General features: G+C 41.8%; 1 protein-coding gene across 2 annotated transcripts in view; it reads left to right on the top strand.

Annotated features, from left to right (window-relative positions):
* Positions 1-3,014: 3,014 nt before the first annotated feature.
* sema3d (sema domain, immunoglobulin domain (Ig), short basic domain, secreted, (semaphorin) 3D) overlaps positions 3,015-19,458 on the top strand; it is a 42,612-nt gene continuing 26,168 nt past the window's right edge. Inside the window, exons 1-2 of one of the 2 annotated variants that reach the window (XM_049573876.1) lie at positions 3,015-3,034; positions 13,165-13,422. In XM_049573876.1, coding sequence (XP_049429833.1) covers positions 13,215-13,422 — 208 coding nt within the window. In that variant the 5' untranslated portion in view covers positions 3,015-3,034; positions 13,165-13,214. The other variant, XM_049573875.1, reaches the window with a different exon arrangement.

Raw genomic sequence — 19,458 nt, 5'->3', positions numbered from 1 at the left:
AGCACAAGCCAATGGCGTTTTACATTGTATAAATTAGCCTAGCAGCTAGTGGACTTTTCCTTTACACATATGAGGCCAGGGACAGCAACATTTAACAAAGGTAACGTTCCAAAATTCGACTCCATTGCAACTCACAAGGTTCACTTACAAAACAACTGTCTTATACTAAAGATGTTTTTCAAACAAAAATAATATGCTAATGTCATTAGCACAAGCCTATGACATTTTATATTGTGCAAATTAGCCTAGTGATGAGCAGAGAATTCTTCTACTCATATGCAGCCAGGATAAATCACACACAAGACTTAAAATGCTATTTTTGTGGCGCCTTCATTGTCTTCACAATTTATTGTTTCTTATCTTATCTAATTAAAGTAAATAAAAGCTTCGTTTCCACTGAGGGTAATGGTTTCAGCTTACAAAAATAGACAAGAGGTCTGTGTCACTGCGACACATTACTCACATTGGAAACACTCCTACTGTAAATGAAATAGTGGAAATAAAGGATTCCCCTTTTCCTGGGGACCCCCTGGAACTCCCTCAAGGACCCCTGTGGGTCCTCGGACCACAGGTTGAGAACCACTGATCTCAGCCATAAAACAATGCATAGCAAATACTCATACTGCACTTTGCTAGTTGTTTAACATGTGTCTGTAGCTTGTGAAATCTGTTCCTGTTTGTCATGCACACCTCTTGGCTCAAATCCCAGAATAAAAATGATCAAATTTTTGGTTTTATTTATGTGGAAATTTGGTCCTCACTATGATAAATAGTACAGGAGCACACGCACACACACACACCAGACACACAAACACACACACAAAATGTTAAGCATTATTCTCTGGAGCATGGGCAGGGATGGACAGTATGCAGCATTTTACACAGTTAATGTCGTCAGTGCTGCTCATCACTAATGGTTTTTCTGTGTGTGTGTGTGTGTGTGTGTAGGAGTTGTCCTGAGGAAGTGTACGCCCTGACAGTGAACCTCCCTGCAGGGAGGGAGGACACTGTTTTAACCTATTAACCTTCAACCTAATCCTCTTAGGTAACCGGGACGCAGTCACATCTGCTGAAGTTACACACCCAGATTCAGAGCAGTGAACTTACACACTGGACACACTGCAACTTTCTTTTCTGAGTCCAACATTACAGCTCTCATCTTAAATGAATGTGACCTCTGTGTGCACTTGGCTCTACCCCTTTGACAACTTCTGCTGAAGGAGAAAAAAAGATGTGGGTTTGGACTGACTCACGTCTGTGTGTTCATCTATGAGAGTGCCAAAGAAATCAATGTTTACTTGAAAATCAACCGGGGGATTGAGCCTGCACGCTCCTCTCTAAAAGACACGCGGCCAAGGCATCCCGCCCAGTAGGATCTGCAGCGTAAAGTCCAAATACAGCTGCACCTTCCTTTCACCAGTACCTGAGGAAATCCCAGAGGAGCAAACACCAGGTTTTGAAAGATGATCAGCGTTAGGCCTTGACGGGACATGCGTGCTCACATATCATAAACTTAATTATGGGATTATCCTGCCATGACACACATTTTTATGATCAAATCCATTTGAGTCACTCCCATACTTGATGCTGGAAAATAAGTCATGCAAGGCTTTTTATCTCTCCACCCTTTTTTGATATTCTTATACTTGTGATTTATCCATGCTGCTCAAGTCAATGAGCTCTTTGTATTTTATATCAATCACATTTCTATCATTTTCAGTACCATGACCTCTGTTTTTTTTAGCTAATTTTTTTCAACACATTCTCACTTCGACCTCCTCACATATTGATGTTTGGTCATGGACTTTCCACGTCCACATACAACATTAAAGGTACCCTGGGTGTGTTGGCTGTTGACGTTCTAGGACACCGTGTCAAGTTCTGCCTGTTACATGCATTGTCTTCTTTCCAAATACACTTCCATTTTCACAGGAAATTTACCGTTTACATACAGTCTCTTTCAAAATAAATGCACTATGTCGGTACAACATGGTGAATTGATGTTTTTTTTTTCCTTCAACAACAAACACGCATGGATGGGTTTAGGCAACAAAAGCACATGATTAGGTTTAGGAAAAAAACAAAAAGTTTGGCTTTCGGATGTTACGGGACACAAACACCACTCTCTTGGGTGAAAGTCAGTGTTTGTTGGATCCATCCACCACCCCTCCTGCCAGCCCCAGTTGGACTTTTGCCGGCTTAACTTTCGTCCATGTCCCACCTCATTTCCCCTTGACGCCGCCAGGCACTATTAAACTATAACGGCAACAGGCCACGCATCGTGCCGACATTAAAGGGTGCTTTTTACGTTGGTTTGTGACACCGCAAGTCACTGCCCAGGTGCTGTATTTCAATGACTTCGGAGTGAGACCAGGCTCTCAGTGCATATGTAATTTGTTCCATCTCATACAGTTCCCATATTTTTTAAATCCAGATGTTGTAAGTTAAACCATCTAATTGTGATACACTTAATCAGCCCCCTAGAGGATTTGATAAGACCTCCTTTATAAATGTCTGTATTTAATGACTTTATTTATGATTAATAAATTATTTGTTAATGCCTCATAGATAAGCCATTAGTAAGAACAACTTTTGGGTTGCCAGGTTGTGGAAAATCCTCCCCCAGGACAGCTCTTGCTTTAACTTTTCAGCGAGCTCTTAAATCCATCAAGGAGACCCATCCAACGGCTCAACCACTCACCTCTTGGAAGGGGCTGCAGAACATCTGGGAACAACCCATTTATAAACAATTTTTAAACAACTTTTACAACTGTGGATTTGATGGATCATTGTAAGAACCCAATCCAATCTCTAATGCCCTATATTCATGACTCATGGAATATCCCTATAATTCTACTTTTGCGAATATTTCCAAAATGTGAGGAAGTACAGTGACCACTTGGAGGTCTAACCTCAGTCCTGGCTGGCAGCGCTGCAGATGCTGAGGGCCCCTCCCTCCTGCAGCAGCAGCAGCAGCAGCAGCAGCATAATTGGGAGTTTACCGTCTGTCTTTCCTGGGGCGATCTGCTACAGAGTAACCAGCCATCCAACACACACACACACACACACACACACACACACACTGAGTGCACTCAGAGTTCAAGAACGCTAGTGTGCGGTTGACTACAATTAAGGGGAGTGGAAATATTTGGGGGGAAGTATTCAGTTTATCCATCCACTTTTCTGTTGGTCGGGACGAGGTTTCGCAAGTGTCTATACTTTTGGTTACTTTCTGTGCGCGCCAGGCAATTAAGGAGTGACGCGGCTGTCCACAGCGTAGGCATGTGTTGCTTGTGAGAGGAGACGGAGTTGAACAGGCAGGTAAGGTGAAACACACACGATAATGATAATGTGAATCAGTTTAATCCAAACTTTGAAGTATGAGTCAGGTCGCTGTGTACACTGGTTTTTGGGTTATGATATTTACTTAGTTCTCTGTTGCAGTGTAATAATTCACTTGTGAAGTTATTTGACGTTTGTTCAAATATGATTTTAAAAGTGAGTCCATAGCCGATTACAGGAAAGAGACATCTATCAGTAGCTGCAGGTTTTAAATAACCTCGTGTTCATATTTTTGACACACTTTTTTTTTTTTTTTTTACTAAGTTTTCACATGTTGCATTATGTGCTTGTCACATTTTGACATCTGATATTTTGAATCACTTCTCCAACTTCAAGCTCCGCAGAACAGCTTACCAGATTTTAATGCCAACTCTGAACAGCTTTGTTTCAGACACTGTAAAAAAGAATCCACTGGTTTAACTTTAAAAACTGAGGTAACAATTTGCATGCATGTTTATAAGTAGCTCCAACTCTGGCATTATCAAGTCAGTCCTATGAGTATTTAGTAATCTGACAAACTCAATTAACTTACTATAACCAACATGATTTGCTTTGACATCTTGGTTCAGCTTTATCAAGCTTTATCAATTTAATATTTATCCAAAAGCTGTGGTGATATTTAGTGATCAGATTATTTTATTTGATAGTTTTAACTTATTATTTTAACCCAATCCTACTCAGAAATGTCAAAAATGTTTTTGAGTTTGACCAGCTCCTTAAAAAACACATTTATTTTAAGCATTATCCACTAACCCATTATCACTTTTTAGAGTGTAACTTCTCACATAATACAATGGGTTTTGAGAATCCATGTAAAAGTGTTGTATGATTTAAAGCACATTAATGTGAAACTTTCTATTCAGTGCAGCTGGATTTGCAACCTTAAATCAATAACTACACCACTGAGAGCTGTTTTACAACACAATACAGCTTGAGAAGTACAGATGTATGTTAGAAGCTGCCTGAGTGGCTGAGTGTTAGGATAACAAATGTGTTTGAGCAGTGTTTGGACAGTTTTTGAGGAGGGGGGCAACTGTGGGGGCTTCTAATACCCCCAAATTGAATGTGACTATAGGTTCACTTAAGCAGCCAAGTCCTTTTCAGTGACCCAAAATATCCACATTGCGGATCTACAGTACATTAAACATTCTGCAGTGGACGTACTTCTGGAGCTCACTGCGATGTGTGTATTTCTGTGGCTTCCTGTGCAGCATATGAGAATAAAAAAACAGTCATTTGGGTTGAGTGGTGTAGCTATTTAACCATCCTGCCTCCGCCTGTATATCTAACAGTCTCAAGGACCCACTCTCCACTTAGTGCGCTTCTAAAGGTTTATCTAACTCCCTACAAGGCGCTTTGAGCTGAGGGGGTGTTGTGTGCGAGAGAGGCGAGGAAACAGTCGAAGGGAGGCAGAGAGAAAGGGGAGAGATGGGAGCTGTGTGGGTATTGATTTCTCTGGCAGTGTTTCAGGGCTTTCGATCAGCATGACTGAGGTAAATAAATGATTTCTGCTTCGGGCCACAGAAAGACAACTCAGAAAATCTTGTCTGATTTTCTTCCTTTAAACACCATCCAATCATTACATCACTGAAGTGCTGTCTGCCAGGCATATTTAATGCAGACTGTTGTATACACAGATACAGGGGATGGGGCAGGCTAAGGACTGCTGTGATGTGCTTGTGATCTTTGGACATCTGAAAAGTCTCATTTCTGTGAGAGCTCTGGTAAGGTTGGGAAAATTGATAATCATTCACTGTATCAGTCACTTCAAACTCACGCTGTGCTCACACTGAACCTCCTCTGTGCTTTCCTTCACTGCTGTTCCATTTTGCATGTCTGGACTGATCCAACATTACTCCAAAAAAATCACAGCAACAATATTCAGCTGTGTTTTGAATGGCCTACAGCACCATTCCTGCACTCGGTGACAACGTCATGCTGTTCATGCCGAGGCTTTTTCCTGGATGGTGATGAAACCTAAAAACTGAAAGAGTTCCTTCTTAAAACTCAACAGGTTATTTGGTGGAAAGTGTTATTAAAACACACTCGCAGCCACGCTGCACACCAGCCTAACCTTATATGGTCATGTTTCCAGAATCCTTCAGTGCACACAGACAAAGCAGCTTGGGCACCTTTGCTGCTGCGGGGATGTTAGTATGTTTAGAGAGTCTACAACGGTTATGTGCCAATGGCTTGCAGACAGACAGCCCGGCTGCCTGCCCTGCAGCTCCGTGGCCTCTGTGTTTCCTCTGTATGTACTGAAGTGAAGCAGAGCTGGTGTGGAGATAACCACGTAACAATAGCCCTTCTAGGACTGAGCAAGAACAAAAGAGCTGCTTCCCATATTTTTAGAAGACAGTAATGCTCTTGAGAGGAGTTGTTGCATTGCATACTTGGGTGTACCCTTATATCCTCAGGCCATGAGGAGCCAAGCGTGAGCACTTCCAACTGTCAGTCACTGTTTTCATGCCCTATTGCTCCCATCTGCCTACCTCAGGATGGTATTAGCTTACACATGCACATATGTTCATACATGCCGGACACTCTTGCACATTCAGAGTTGCATGCCCAGGTCATGCCCCGGTCAGCGTGTGTAGGGTTTCTTGTTTTGTTGTCACATATCAGCAAACCCATCGGCATGTTTATCCAAATGCAGTTGTCTCGGTTACATGGCTGCTTCTCAATTTTGTTTCCACTTCATGTTTTTCCGTTTCCATCCTCTCTATTGGAGGGAGTTAAACCACAGATCCAGTATCACTTTCCACCTCTGCTCTTCCACCTTTTCATTCACTCTCAGATCTGAGCTGGCACCGCCTCTAAAGCAGTGGACTCTGTCTGCCACCGCCAAAGATTTCAGGATTAAACTGCAACATTAAACATACAGAGAATCTTTAACAAAGGCAGCACAAGCACTTTTATGCGTCTTGGGTGTATTTGGTTACCATACCAGCAGTTGCTCAGAGTATTCTGTTACCAGTTGTTTTCAAATAACAGGTCAGGGCTGGACAAAACGTGGACAGACACAACCTCAGGGCTGGAATTTTATCCATCGTCTTAGTTTTTTTTTTCTCCACAGACATACTCTTCAGCTTCTAAAACGGAAGGAATTGCACTGGAATGTCGTCTCGTCTGGGCATTACCTCTCAGTCATTTCACGCATAGAGGGTTTCAAGCGAAGGCTGACTGTCATGAGATGTCTGTTACTTTTAATGTGGTGTTGTGAATGTGTTTATGTGATGCAGAGCGGGGCCTGAATGATTTGCTGTGAGAGATTCTCACATAAACTCTTTTACAGGGGCAGTGGAGTTAACTGTCTGTATTGTTTAGATGTTCAAGGGGCATTTAGTAATCAGACAGCCTGTGGATTTCTGATTTATTGGATTTATTAGCAGGTAAATGGCTCCAGGAAATGCAGACTTCCCTAATGGCAAGGGATCAAATGATGCATGTTCTAGTCCATGGAGAGGTATTAGATATCCTTACCTAACATGTTTTGTACTGTACGCTCATTCATTATTTAGGGCTAATTTACTGCTGCGTTTTCAACTTCAAAGCCCATCTCTGTCTGTATCACTGTGTTTGGGTGATTACATTTAGTCCGTAAGGGGATATTTTGGCAATTTATTTTGCAATCATTTCTTTTGGAGTGATATGTAATTTCCCATGAGATACACACGCTGTGCTGATAGATGCGGTGTTTCACTCTGATAAGGTGGGCTAATGTTTGCGGTAAAAATCTAAAATGAATCACAGCTTGCTGCCTTTGACTTGGGTAAACAAATTACAGACAAGTAAGTGATACAATAAAAGTTGCCAGAAAGCTTTAGTGTAACAGTGTGTAGGTTGAGGTTTTTCATCTGAGTCCAGAAATAATCTTACATCATTGCGCCGATCATGTTTCATATTTACATTATCTCTGGCAACAGTTGAAAAGAGTGAGAGCTTGTGTTGTGTTAACGTTATGAAGGAGAAATACTTTCGACAGGAGTCAGAAGACATCAATGTCGGATCTTTCAGATCAGTATTACTAGTTTTTTGAGGACGGAGAGCTGACAGGGCTCTTTTACTTTGTTTTTATAAGTCTTTCAGCTTGTTACAGAGAATGAAATAAATTGCCCTTTCTCTGAAATTTACAGTTTATGGCACTGCCAAAACATAAAGAAAAAGAGCACTGTATTTTAACAGTCTTGTGTTTCCTCCTTACTGCCACCTATAACTGGAGTTATAGCCGGCACATCAACTTTAATGCTCCTTGTATATGCTTTACAGTTTGTGTTTAGTGCAAACACAAACAGTGTGGCCTGCTGGCTGTCCTGTATTTCCCCCTTTGAGACGTGAACTCATACAGACTCACAGGGGAGTTACATGCTTGCTTAAATGCAAGGTTAAAAAAAGATGATTGACTGTTGGCCAAGAAAAACAACCAATGTCTTGAGAGCTAGAAACAATTACCCATGTTGTTCTGCCAGGTCAGTGCCTGTGGTCAGGGAATAAAGACAAATAGCCGTGCTAATGCACTCTGTCCTGTGGAGATGGAGGGCTTTGATAATAGAGTACTCTACAGGGCACCTGGGTGTTGCTAAATGCCTCATTAGGGGTGGTCTCTGTGTGAGAATGCCCGTGGCCAAAGCACTTCTTCACCATCTGCTCCTTTCACATGTCTGGTGACAACTTCTGCCCTCTGTATAGTTTCTTTAAAAAGTTCAGCTACTTTACATTTCCCACATAGCATGTGAATAATAGATTTTGGATCATTGTTAAAGCAAAGGTGGGGAGAAATCTGGAAAAGGAAAAAAACCCAGCAGAATTCAGGCCCCAATCACACAAAAAGCATTTTGGCAGCTAGAGGCAGCTTTTTGTAATTGCTTTTAATGAGAATGAAGCTTTTTGCCTGCTGTTTTTGCATTGCAACGCGCCTCGCATTTCTGCGCTGTAGGTGCGCTGTAGCTCCGAACTCCTTGATTTGGAAAAACTTCAACTTAGATTGGAAAAGCGCCCCACGTCATCTTTTTTTCCCATTGTCCAATCAGATGATTTGAGAGGGGGGCCTCCTGTGTAGAGATGCACCGATCCAGCTTTTTCAGTTTCGATACTGATCCCGATGCTGTGACTTTGAGTATCAGCCGATACCTGAGACCGATCCAGTACCATGGTTGAGCTAACAAGCTACCTTTACATGTAGAACAGAAAAGACTAGAGGCATCAGGCATTGATGACTACACAGTTCTTTCCTAAGATAAAATGAAACAAGATGAAACAGATTAATGCAGATGAACTATTTATTTTTTTAACAGAAATAAACAATTGTGCAACAGCAGTTGAAATAGTGTGAAATACCTCCACACAGCAGATTCTCTCCTTCACTCCATGACGTATGACATAGCTCGCGTCGCAGTAGACTTAAGGGGCAAGGACCGCCTCAGGTATAGGTTGCATTTTCCGATACCTGATCCATCTATTTTGATGATATCGGGGCTGATATTCGATCCAGATATCGGATCGGTGCATCCCTACTCCTGTGGTGGTCACGACAAGTTTACAGTTGGTAAACAATTGAGGAGAAATTGTGGTGGCGGTTGCTGGATACCCAGAGTCATAGACAGCAGGTTGTCAAACTGCCCACAAGTCATCCTAAAATGTGCCTGGAAACTCCCATCATCGAGGCAAAGCTCCTGGGCCAACTGATGGTGCTCCCCATGATCCACCCTCTTTTTTAGGGTCTCACGTACCCACACAGATCTCTGTTTTCCTGTGCCCAACAAACCTACAGCAAGGACCCTCTGCCTGTGCATTTTTGTAACTAGCTACTAATTACTGTGGGGAAAAAAAACCCCAACAAAAAAATGGTAGATTGATTACACAGGAAGGTTAGTGTAAGGACGTGACAATAAAAAGGCAACGCAAAAGTGTTTTTACTTGTGGCAATCAATTAAAAATAAAAGGCATCAGGGCCTTGTACTGCAGCTCTCCCATCTCTGTCTGAAGCCCCTCCTACCAGACGGCCACGGGCATATGCACATGCTTCATACTGTAAACCCAGTGTTTCCTGTAGACTGGACTGGTTTATTAAATCTTATTTCATTGTAGAGTTCGCTCAGCCCCTTCTTACCCCTCTGTCTCTGTCTCAGAGCATTTTATTCATGGACAGCTGTCGGGATGCAAAGAGAATTTCAACAACTATTACAAAGACATTTTTCTAAAATAAATTGCCTACCCTAGCTTTAGTTAATCGGTACTGGTGAATGGTTGTTTTATTGCACATATACACCAGATTGCTGGAAAAGCCAGTAAATTTGAGGAGGTGACATGCATAAGATGCTATATGTTGGGTTGAGATCAGAGGCCAGCAGCGCCATATTGGCTGCTTGCTTTAAATCTGTCACCATCGCCATCAGGATTGTTTCCCATCACCCCCTGCACCGTGTGCCGGCCATGCTGCCAAAGACAACAGGGACTCTAGCCGCCAGGAAACAGGGGTGTTAGCTTAACCCACATGGCACAAGCTGTCAGTTTCTGCTCTTTCACACCTCTCTCTCTCTCTCTTACTCTTTTCCTCTTTATCTCTCGTTCATCTTTATTATTCACCCTTTACAAAGAATTGACTGACTGGCAACACATTATGTCCTTCCGTGCTATATCGCATGACGATCTCCTGTTGTCATCCTTTTTCTCAACAGATGGAGTTTTTTTTTTTAACACTCGAGCTTTCTCCTTTGTTTGGGGTGTATTCTCTGCTGTACAGACCTGTGCTGCTGATAGATGTGGGCACTCAAGCAGCAGAGAGAGATACATTACTCGAACTCTACTCACATGGGTGGAATCGTGTCACTGCTCCCCTGAAGATACAGTTGGGAGGATGAGCCCCACTGCCGGCACTATCACTGTCGCTCACAAAGTGTGTGCAGACCGCACATATTTAAACCTGCTCACTTTCTCACTCTCTTTGCCGATGGCCCATCCATCACACACAGCTCCATATCTGTATTCCTAACCCCGAAGGTGTGAAGGTGCCTCAATTTGTCATCTTAAGTAAACAGCAGTCTGTTTATCAGAGTTTAATCCTCTCCAGTTTGAAGCTGCGGGGTGCTTGGATGGGTGCCACTCTGCCCTGATTCCCCCAAGTTTCAAACACCAGATGCCAAAGCTGGACAGGGAAAATAAATGAAGTGAAATGAGTTGTACTGTAACAGCTTGTATCTGTCTGCCAACATGCCACGCAAATCTGCGTGCGTAGGCGTGAATGAATGTATGTTCTCATAATGTCAACTTATATCATTTCCGAGGCACCACATTGACAGTGTTTGGCCCAAAAGGTGATCTTGACTTTATGTCCAATTCCTCCAACCGGAAGCAACATGCTTGGTTTCAGTTTTTGAAATCTGTGAGTGTTTGCCACACTGGATCTATTAATTTAGGCTGACATGTTTATGTTGTCACGAGACAGGTTGATGTGTGTTATCTGAGATGGGGGTAGAACAAAAGTAATGAGGGAGATGTAGCGAGAAGGTCTTGAGGGGAGGCATTCTTTTAATGCATTCATTAATTAATTCATCGATTGCTTGGTTAATTAATAGCTAGATGGCTGTGGAATGTGCAGGAATGCGTGTTTAAAAACACTGATCCTACTCAGTTGGTATTTGGGTAGGGCGATTCACTACATGCACAGCAATTCTAAACAAGGGTAAGGTTATCATGAGGTAACAATGCATTCCAATGTGGTACGATGCACCACTTTTCCTGGCACAAATACACCACTGATGTGTGTGTAATTGTGCCGATTAGCACCTGATTCAGAGTAAATCGGGAACAATCACTTTCAGGCACAACTTTTTGACTACTCATTAATTTAGCACTTAGTTCCTCATTTCCTTATTACTTATCTCTTGATATAAATGGTTACCAAAGAAAAAAACATCCTCTCTGTGGACTCATTTTATCAGTCGCATGCCCTTTAGAACATCCTGTGTCTCGTGATGATCACATTTGCACGTTTGTTTGCTAAGAGTGTAGTTACATGCACATGACAGCTGGATCTTTGTCAGTTTAAAATGCCTGGGATTGAAACACTGCTACATTTGCATGTTTCCAACGTGTAAAGGTCCGGTGTATTAGATTAAATAGGTTTCAGTGGCATCTAATAGTGAAGACTGCGGATTGCAACAAGCTTAAAACTTCTCCCCATGAGAATTTATTAAGTGTTTATTGTTGTTCAGGAGGTTTTTACTGGGAGCATAACTGCAGAGATCTCTTCCTCTTCAAAACACATGGACCAGCTGATTAAAAATGGTAGGAAAAAAAACTGAATAAATCAGTGTTTCTCCAACGCTGTTCAGCCTGTCTGCGATGAGCACCTGCTCATGTGTGCTCACCTTTTTTCTCTGCAGAGCCTTAGAGATATGGTGAGGAGCACAGACATAGACATAGAGCCGCTGCTCCTTTTCGAAAGGGGTCAGATGAGATGGTTCCAGCATCTGATCAGGATGCCTCGTGGGCGCCTTCCACTGAAGGTGTTCCGGGCTCATCCAACTGGTAGAAGACCCCAGGGTAGACCCAGAACACGCTGGGTGATTACATATCTCCCCTGGCCTGGGAACGCCCTGGGGTCCCCCAGGAAGGAGATGGAAAGCGTCTCAGGGGAGAGGGACATCTGGGGTGCTTTGCTTGGCCTGCTGCCCTCATGACCTGGCCCTGGATAAGTGGATAAAATTGGATGGATGGATGGAACTTCAGATCCAGACATTCAGGAGGTTTTTACCAGGAGTCGAATTATTTCACAGAAGACTTTTCCTCTCTCAAAGCAGTTTCAAGTTAAAATACCTGTGTTTTTCTGACACTGCTTATAGCTGAGGGGCTGTTAACTTGGGTGGCCGACGTGAAAATGTGAAAACACTAGTGGCTGTATCTACACATCTGTACATTCTGGACTACTGTATAAAAGTGGCAGTGCAACATGGCGAAGGCCATGGACGAGGACCTGCTCCCCATGTGAATGCGGTTTATTTCATTTTTATTCTTATTCTCATACACTACAGAAAACATTCTTATTTTATTATATCCCGTTTCTGCCAAAACATCTCCCTAAATCCTACACACTGGACCTTCTAATGTTAAAGTTCCTCACTGAACAGTGTCTCGGGAAATGGCTAGTTCCTGCCACAATGATTTCACTCTGTCCCGTGTTTAATTAGTACACATTGCTCAAGTTCTCCTTGCTTATTAGTGCCAGAAAAGCTAGCGAACGTTCCCATGACTGTTCCCTCATACGTCTCACTTTCCATTGAGTGTGAACTAATGTCTGTGCTACAGGCCTCTTAAATGCTCTGTTAAGTCCCAGACAGGATGTGGCCCATTTTTTTTACAGGACATAAAGGAGGAGCTGACAGGGTCATCAGCCAATGCTAAAACTATTGGCAAGTATCATTTAGCTCAAGAATTAAATGAGTTATCCAAGTCAAGAGAAGACAGAGGGGAGAGAGAAACTGAAAGAGGCATGGCCAAGTGAAAGATAGTAGAATGGGATTGTTTTCTTAGCCTGACCTTTGTTTTGGGCAAACAGATTTAAAGGCGACACAAAAGGGAAGCCAGTGACAGGCAACAGCTGATGGAGGACGGGTAAAGAGAGGGGACATGCCTGTAGGGCTCCATGGTGAAACAGCTGAATGGTCCCAAAAGCAACCTGTGTACATATCCTGCATAAAGTTAGATGAGACTGCACACACACTCATGCACACACACACTCACACACACACACACACACACACACACACGCACACTTATGATTGCTCCTCCCTAGCTTGACTTTTTACTCCGGTCTCTCTCCAGGGTTGCAGAAAAGGACAGAGTGAAAACAGAGCAAGACCACTCCACACACCATGAAGAGAAGGGACTGTGGTAACCAGGGTCTGAATGAAGCTGGAGCTCTGCAGCGCATGTCTGGCAGTAATTATGGCAGCATAGGGAAGAGGATTAAGGTACTATCCCATCCGGGGGTCCCATTAGTGGGATTGATGTTGTTGGCCACCCTTCCTTTTGGAGCGAGCATCAAACAAACCGTCCCCAGGGTCAAACTCAGCAACAGAGGTAAGACATATTGTTGACTTAATTTTATCGCTGTTACATATTTACATTTACTTTGATTTGACGTCATTATGGATATTTTATCTCATGCCAGCAACTCATCAGTGCACTTGGAATTATTGCTAAAGTTACATCAGACTTATGACTCTATTGACTCACACCTATGATTCTCTTTATTTTCTTTTTCACCCATTTTTTGTTACCATTTCAGCATGCATCTTCAAAGACCATGTCTAGCTTTGTCTTTATCTCTCCTTGCAACATTTGCCTCCACTCGTTTCTATTTCTCTTGTGGCTTTGTGCAAACAACCAGGAGGAAAAGTGAAAAGAGGGAGAATTAGTATGCTCAGTTGCACTGTTAAAGTAAGTGGTCTTTGAAACAACACTGTAAAGTAGAAGACTCTCTTAGTGAACCATTAGCCCACTTCATTTTGTCACATTTGATGGCCACAAAAATGTTCACTGGTCACTTTTTGTGACACATGAGCACAGTCCATTAATCCTCTCATTAATTCTTATTGCATAAACCTGCAGTCAGTTAAAGATATACAATGCCGGATTTTCCTTGAAAAACAATGTACAGACTCACATAGCAGTAATTCCTTTCAGTCATTACCTGTGACCCAATAGAAGTGTGTGGCTTTTTATATGCAGACACATTGCCCTTCTCTTCTTATTTTATTTGCTTAGAACGTAAAGCAGGAATTATACTTACACCTCAGCCCACCTGCGCTGTAGCTTACGCATGTGGCCAACACTGTTGTGAGTATTTATACTTGTGCAGTGGTGTGTCTGTGTCACTCTGCAGTTACACCTTCAAACCACTTGTTGGCAGCAGGGTTTCTGTGAAGCGCTGTAAGGTTGAGTTGATTCAAAACACACCCAAAACGCACTTTAAACATGGCTTAATAGAGACAGTTTCAAACACAAGTACACAAACTGGCTTAATTATAACTCGCAGCATTCACAGACAAACACTTGTCTTTATCTGGATATATTTTCCCCACAAATACAACATGCTGAGGTTTTTAGCACAAGCCTATGGCATTTTACATGGTATAAATTAGCCTAGTAGCTAGCAGACTTTTCCTCTACTCATATGAAGCCAGGGAAAACAGCAACGTTTAACATTGCTAACGTTACAAACATGTCTTACAAGCACTTTTTCCAAACAAATACAACATGCTAATGTTATTAGCACAAGACTATGGCATTTTACATTGTATAAATTAGCCTACTCATATGAAGCTAGGATAAATCCTGACATATAAATCCCTGAAGGATAAATTTCACACAAGACTTAAAATGCTATTTTGTGGAGGTTTTATTGTCTTTTTCTGTAAAATTAAAGTAAATTAAAGCTTCCTTTCCACTGAGGGTAATGGTTTCAGCCTATGCAAATAGACAGGAAGTCTGCGTCGCCACAACTTGTAGTTACATTTCTGGGCAGGTGCATGTCAGTCTAAGGCGTAGGGTACAGTGTCGATTTGATGCAGAAGTACAAATCCCGGATAACCCCACAGCACTCAGGTGAAATCAGGGTTTTATAAACAGGTAGCGACCAGGTTCCAGACTGTAAGCAGCAGGCATCCAAGACACACGGCACCAAAAAAAAAAAAAAACAACCAAAAATAATTGAAAAACACAAATTTGGCGAGACTAAATGCTATACAAGAAATCTGGTGTAGTCGCAGTCCACCTCTCAGCTCTCAGCCCACAGCAGACTGTTGATCAATCGGTTGTATGTATATCATCTGATCCCGGCGATGTGCACTGCGTCCATGTGTTTAGTTTGCGTCAGCTGTTTGCTTTGTGCCACCGGAGGGAGAACTGAATTATTGCTCTCCTTAAAACCTATTCTAAACTCTAGTGCAAACTTTACTTCAAAGTCTCTGTCCCTTGTGCTATGTATCAGCTGCAAGAAACCACACAAATGAACTTCAGTCCTGCTCCATAAAACTGAATCCCCACTGTGACCTAAAAGTAAACTCACTCTGACTTCAACCTCCGAAAGCTCTCTTCTTGTCAAAGGCTTCCAAAACCCATGGCTGGAAATAGATACACATGTATGTCCCGAGTGTCCAACATAAATACATGTAAGTAGCTGAAGGAGTAATGATTGGTAGGGACAGTGTTTACTCAGCAGTTAGGCTAGTATTTAGCTCTAGAGGTTGTCTTATTTTATGTTTGCTTCAACCAACCAGTTGATAGAATAAAGCAAAAATGATTATATTTTAATGGGGCCATATATCTGAGACAACTTTTTTGATTATCTACAAGGGTGTGTCTTTTGGCTTTGACCATGAGCACGGCTGTCTAAACTTTTCTGTTCACTCGAAGGGCCATCTGACTAAGCAGCGGTTTCCTTTGGATCTCACACGAACACCAGTAGAACAATGCCCATTTTTGGCTCTCTCTTAGTCAGAATGACTAAAGCAAAGAAGAATCTTTCAAAAGCAAAAGCACCTCCAACTCAGTGCGCACATCATGCACACATCATGTCATCATCTCATCAGTGCACACTCTTCAAAAGCAGCACCACCCAGCAGCGATCACTCTTCGAACATTGCATTGCCATCCTGTGAAAGCATGGCTCCAGTGAGTGAAGGGTGAAATGATCAAAGCGAAATCATCCCTGATTGAGTGGACAACTCAAAAACAACTGCCTTCAAACTCCACATGTATAAACGTTTCTCTGAAGAAAACATCTCCAGGCACGGGTTCAAGTTCTGTCTGGAGTCACAACATTGACATCATGGCCAGCTGCCAAATGAGAAATGAAATCATCTGGTTTAAATATCTTTAATACGCTGCAGATTCAGATTGTTGTTATGCCTTTGTTCTTAATGTGTGAAAAAAAAAGAGGACTAAGTTACACCACATGCATTCTGTCCTCAGTCCTTTGGACCTTATTACTCTGAAGCTACAGTGTATTAGTAATACAGTAGAAAGACAATTTACAGGACATTTTTCTTCTACTTGTAAACAACTCAACACCGAAACTCAGTTTGGTAAAATAATCTTAGTCACAGCAAATCAAAACATATTTCCATGATAAATCTAGCAGTTCTTGAGCTCATTTTTATTAGTTTCTTAATTTATTATTAGTTCTTATCAACATTACTGATGGGGACGTCACTCTGTGTCTTGTGAAACCATGGACAGATCATCCTGCACTGCATATTAATAAAGGCAGACCGAGGCTGTTATCATGCAACATGAAAACAGCAGTTAGCTTTAATGCATAGTCCAATGATCAGTAGGTACTTACAGTGAATATTGTTCTAATTCATGCTTAACGGGACTACTTTGCAGATTTTCAACCAGCTTTGTGTCATAATGATGTGGGTAATATGTGTAAATAAACTGTGGTAAACTACCCTTAATCTTACAGTGCCCAGATCTCCCTGCTCATCTCTCAACTCCCCGCAACTTATCATCCAGTCAGATTTTTGCTGGCTGTAGGGCTGTTGCTCAAAATACACTTTCATTTTCGTATACCCACTACCACAGACAGAAAAAGTATAGTATAAGTCAGACTAAACTCAGATCAAACTGTAAAACTAGGCACTGCTGATCAAATATAAACCTTGATTATGATACTGTATTGCCTATTTGTAGCCTAAAATCACTTCAGAAACATATTTTAGTGCACTGTTTGGCTGTAATATGAGAATAATACAAGAAGTGGGTGTCATACAGTTTCATGTACTGGAGAAGTGAAGGCTGAAAAAAATGAGATCAAACGGTAAAACTAAGCAGTGCTGATCAAATATGAACCAAGATTCTCTAACTGCGTTGCCTATTTTCCTCCTAAAGTGTTTTCAGAAACATATTTTAGCTTACAGTTTAACTGTAATTGGAGATTGTTTGTTACCAGCTGGCCAGCATATTGTTTCCTGTGTCAAAAATGTCAAGCTTGCATTACTTCACCCACCAGTGTTTATTGGTCCGATGCGGTGCAGTGCATTCTGGTAGTCGTAGTAGAAAATGCCACAGCCCTTTTATTCTGTTTTCTTTGGTCATGTAGCGCCAGTTCCATAAGTATTTGTGTGTTTCTACTGCATAGACAGCCTATCAAAAGACCATCTTTCCAATAGTGAATAATGTTATGATGTGAATCTTCTCCCAGCACTTATGGCAGATTCAAACACAGTGTCATTGCAGTAATGTATCTTTTCCACTTAATGCGCTTACATCAACTTCAACCTTCAGAAGAAAGGCAGTGATGCGGCCGATTAAACATTATTCATCCTGTGTGAGGTGGTCTGCACTTTTACAATAGCATACATTATAGTATTATAGAGCTTAAATCTCATTCATCAGCAGAGCCTTAACCTGTTGGCAGCAAGCCAACGTGGTGATGTCTTACTCAAATAAATGTGTGGATGTCTCGGAGCGCCAGCAGAGGAGCCGATCAAGAGTTGTTACAGGGAATGAGGGCTCATTCGGCTGGTGAAAGGTGTGAAGAACTATGCTAAGTGGCAACAGCCAAGCGGGCTGTTTCAATGGGCTCATAGTGCTATGTGTTTACAGAGCAGATTAGGCTAGCAGGCCTAATCTCTCTGGGAGGTTTAGTCTGCTGGGGGCACGATGTGTGTGAGAGAGGAGTGAGAGATATGAACATGTGGGGGTGCTGTGTGTGTGAGCTTGTGTATGGGAGGAGGTATTAAGCAGGATTGCGTGGTGTGGAGAGGTCCTAGAAGTTCAAATATTGAGGGTTGGTAACCTCTCCAATCCTTCACACCAAGAGGGTAATCACAGTGTCAATCCTTTCAGAGTGACTCCCACAGGACTCCCCCGCATTGAGCCAGTGTTTATTCAAGGCATGTTGCTATACTGGTGCACTGAAAAGAGCCTGGTGATAGAAGAGATTTTCCTCAGATCAAGGAGATCAAGGACACAGTACTGAGCTGAGAATGTAGTCAATGGTTAGCTCCCAGAAATGGACCTTGAAAGCAGGGAGTCCAAACGCTACTAATGGAAACACAGCATATACAGAGTTGTTATATTAAGTCTTTGTATGCAGTTCATTAGGGCCCTGAGCACTGACTGCAGGTGGGAGTGAAGGCTGAAATGAAACTCAAAGAATTATTATTATTTCTTGAAATAAACTTTTAAAGGCTAAAGTTGCGCAAAAACGTTGCAAATACATCATAAGATTTTTTTTCTAAGTCTTGTGCTCAGGTGTGTCAAAATGGCTCAATAGCATAAAGAACTCCCTGCGGTACATTTCACCCAGACGTACAAAAACTGGGAAGCAAAGTGACATGAAAAGACCTTAAAAAGTCTCTTCGAGCCATACGCTAAACCTGACAGGAAGTCAGCCATTTTGAGCTAACCATGCAGGTAATTTTTTTTGTCTTTTTTGCCATTTACACTCCAACCTGATTCATTTCAAACTTTGTCTATGCCATCAAAAGACATTTGAGATTCGAAGTTGTTAAGTTTGCATTTTTCATTGAATAGTGTGGCTGTGGGGAGCTGTTAAAGTTCCACATTTTGCCACAAAACAGGAAGTAGTTTATAACTCCAGGGAACCTGGTTCTCCTAAATTTGAGAGGGCTTTTTCCCAGTTAATGTTTTGTGCCTAACAATCAATGTACTCCTCTAAATTAAAACTGTTTATTTGTCTTTTTGAGGGAAAGGACAACTAGCCCTGTTGAAGAACGATGATTTGCCTAATACATGTAGACACAGAGTAATATTAAAACAGGATTGTTGTGAAACTCAAACTGTTTACTGTACTGGTATTAGTTTCTGCATATCAGGTTAGTAGTAAGATAGTTCTTATTCTTTTAACCGTAAAAATAAGAAACTTTAGCATAGACAGAACCACAGTGTTTATTTACAAGACGGGTAGAAAATCCTTGCATCATGTGCATTAAAATCAAATGGAGCTGAGCAAACGTTGCCTCAATTAGTTACTGTTTAGCCATCTAAAAAAAAGCCCACCAAAAAATTCAATATCAGTTTAAGTGTAAACTTTAATTGGAATATTTTCATTGCATTACCTTGCTGTCAGACAGCCTTTTCCAA

This window comes from Epinephelus fuscoguttatus, linkage group LG4 (genome assembly GCF_011397635.1).
Source record: "Epinephelus fuscoguttatus linkage group LG4, E.fuscoguttatus.final_Chr_v1".
Lineage (NCBI taxonomy): Eukaryota > Metazoa > Chordata > Actinopteri > Perciformes > Serranidae > Epinephelus > Epinephelus fuscoguttatus.
This window is presented reverse-complemented; position numbering and strand designations above follow the sequence as displayed.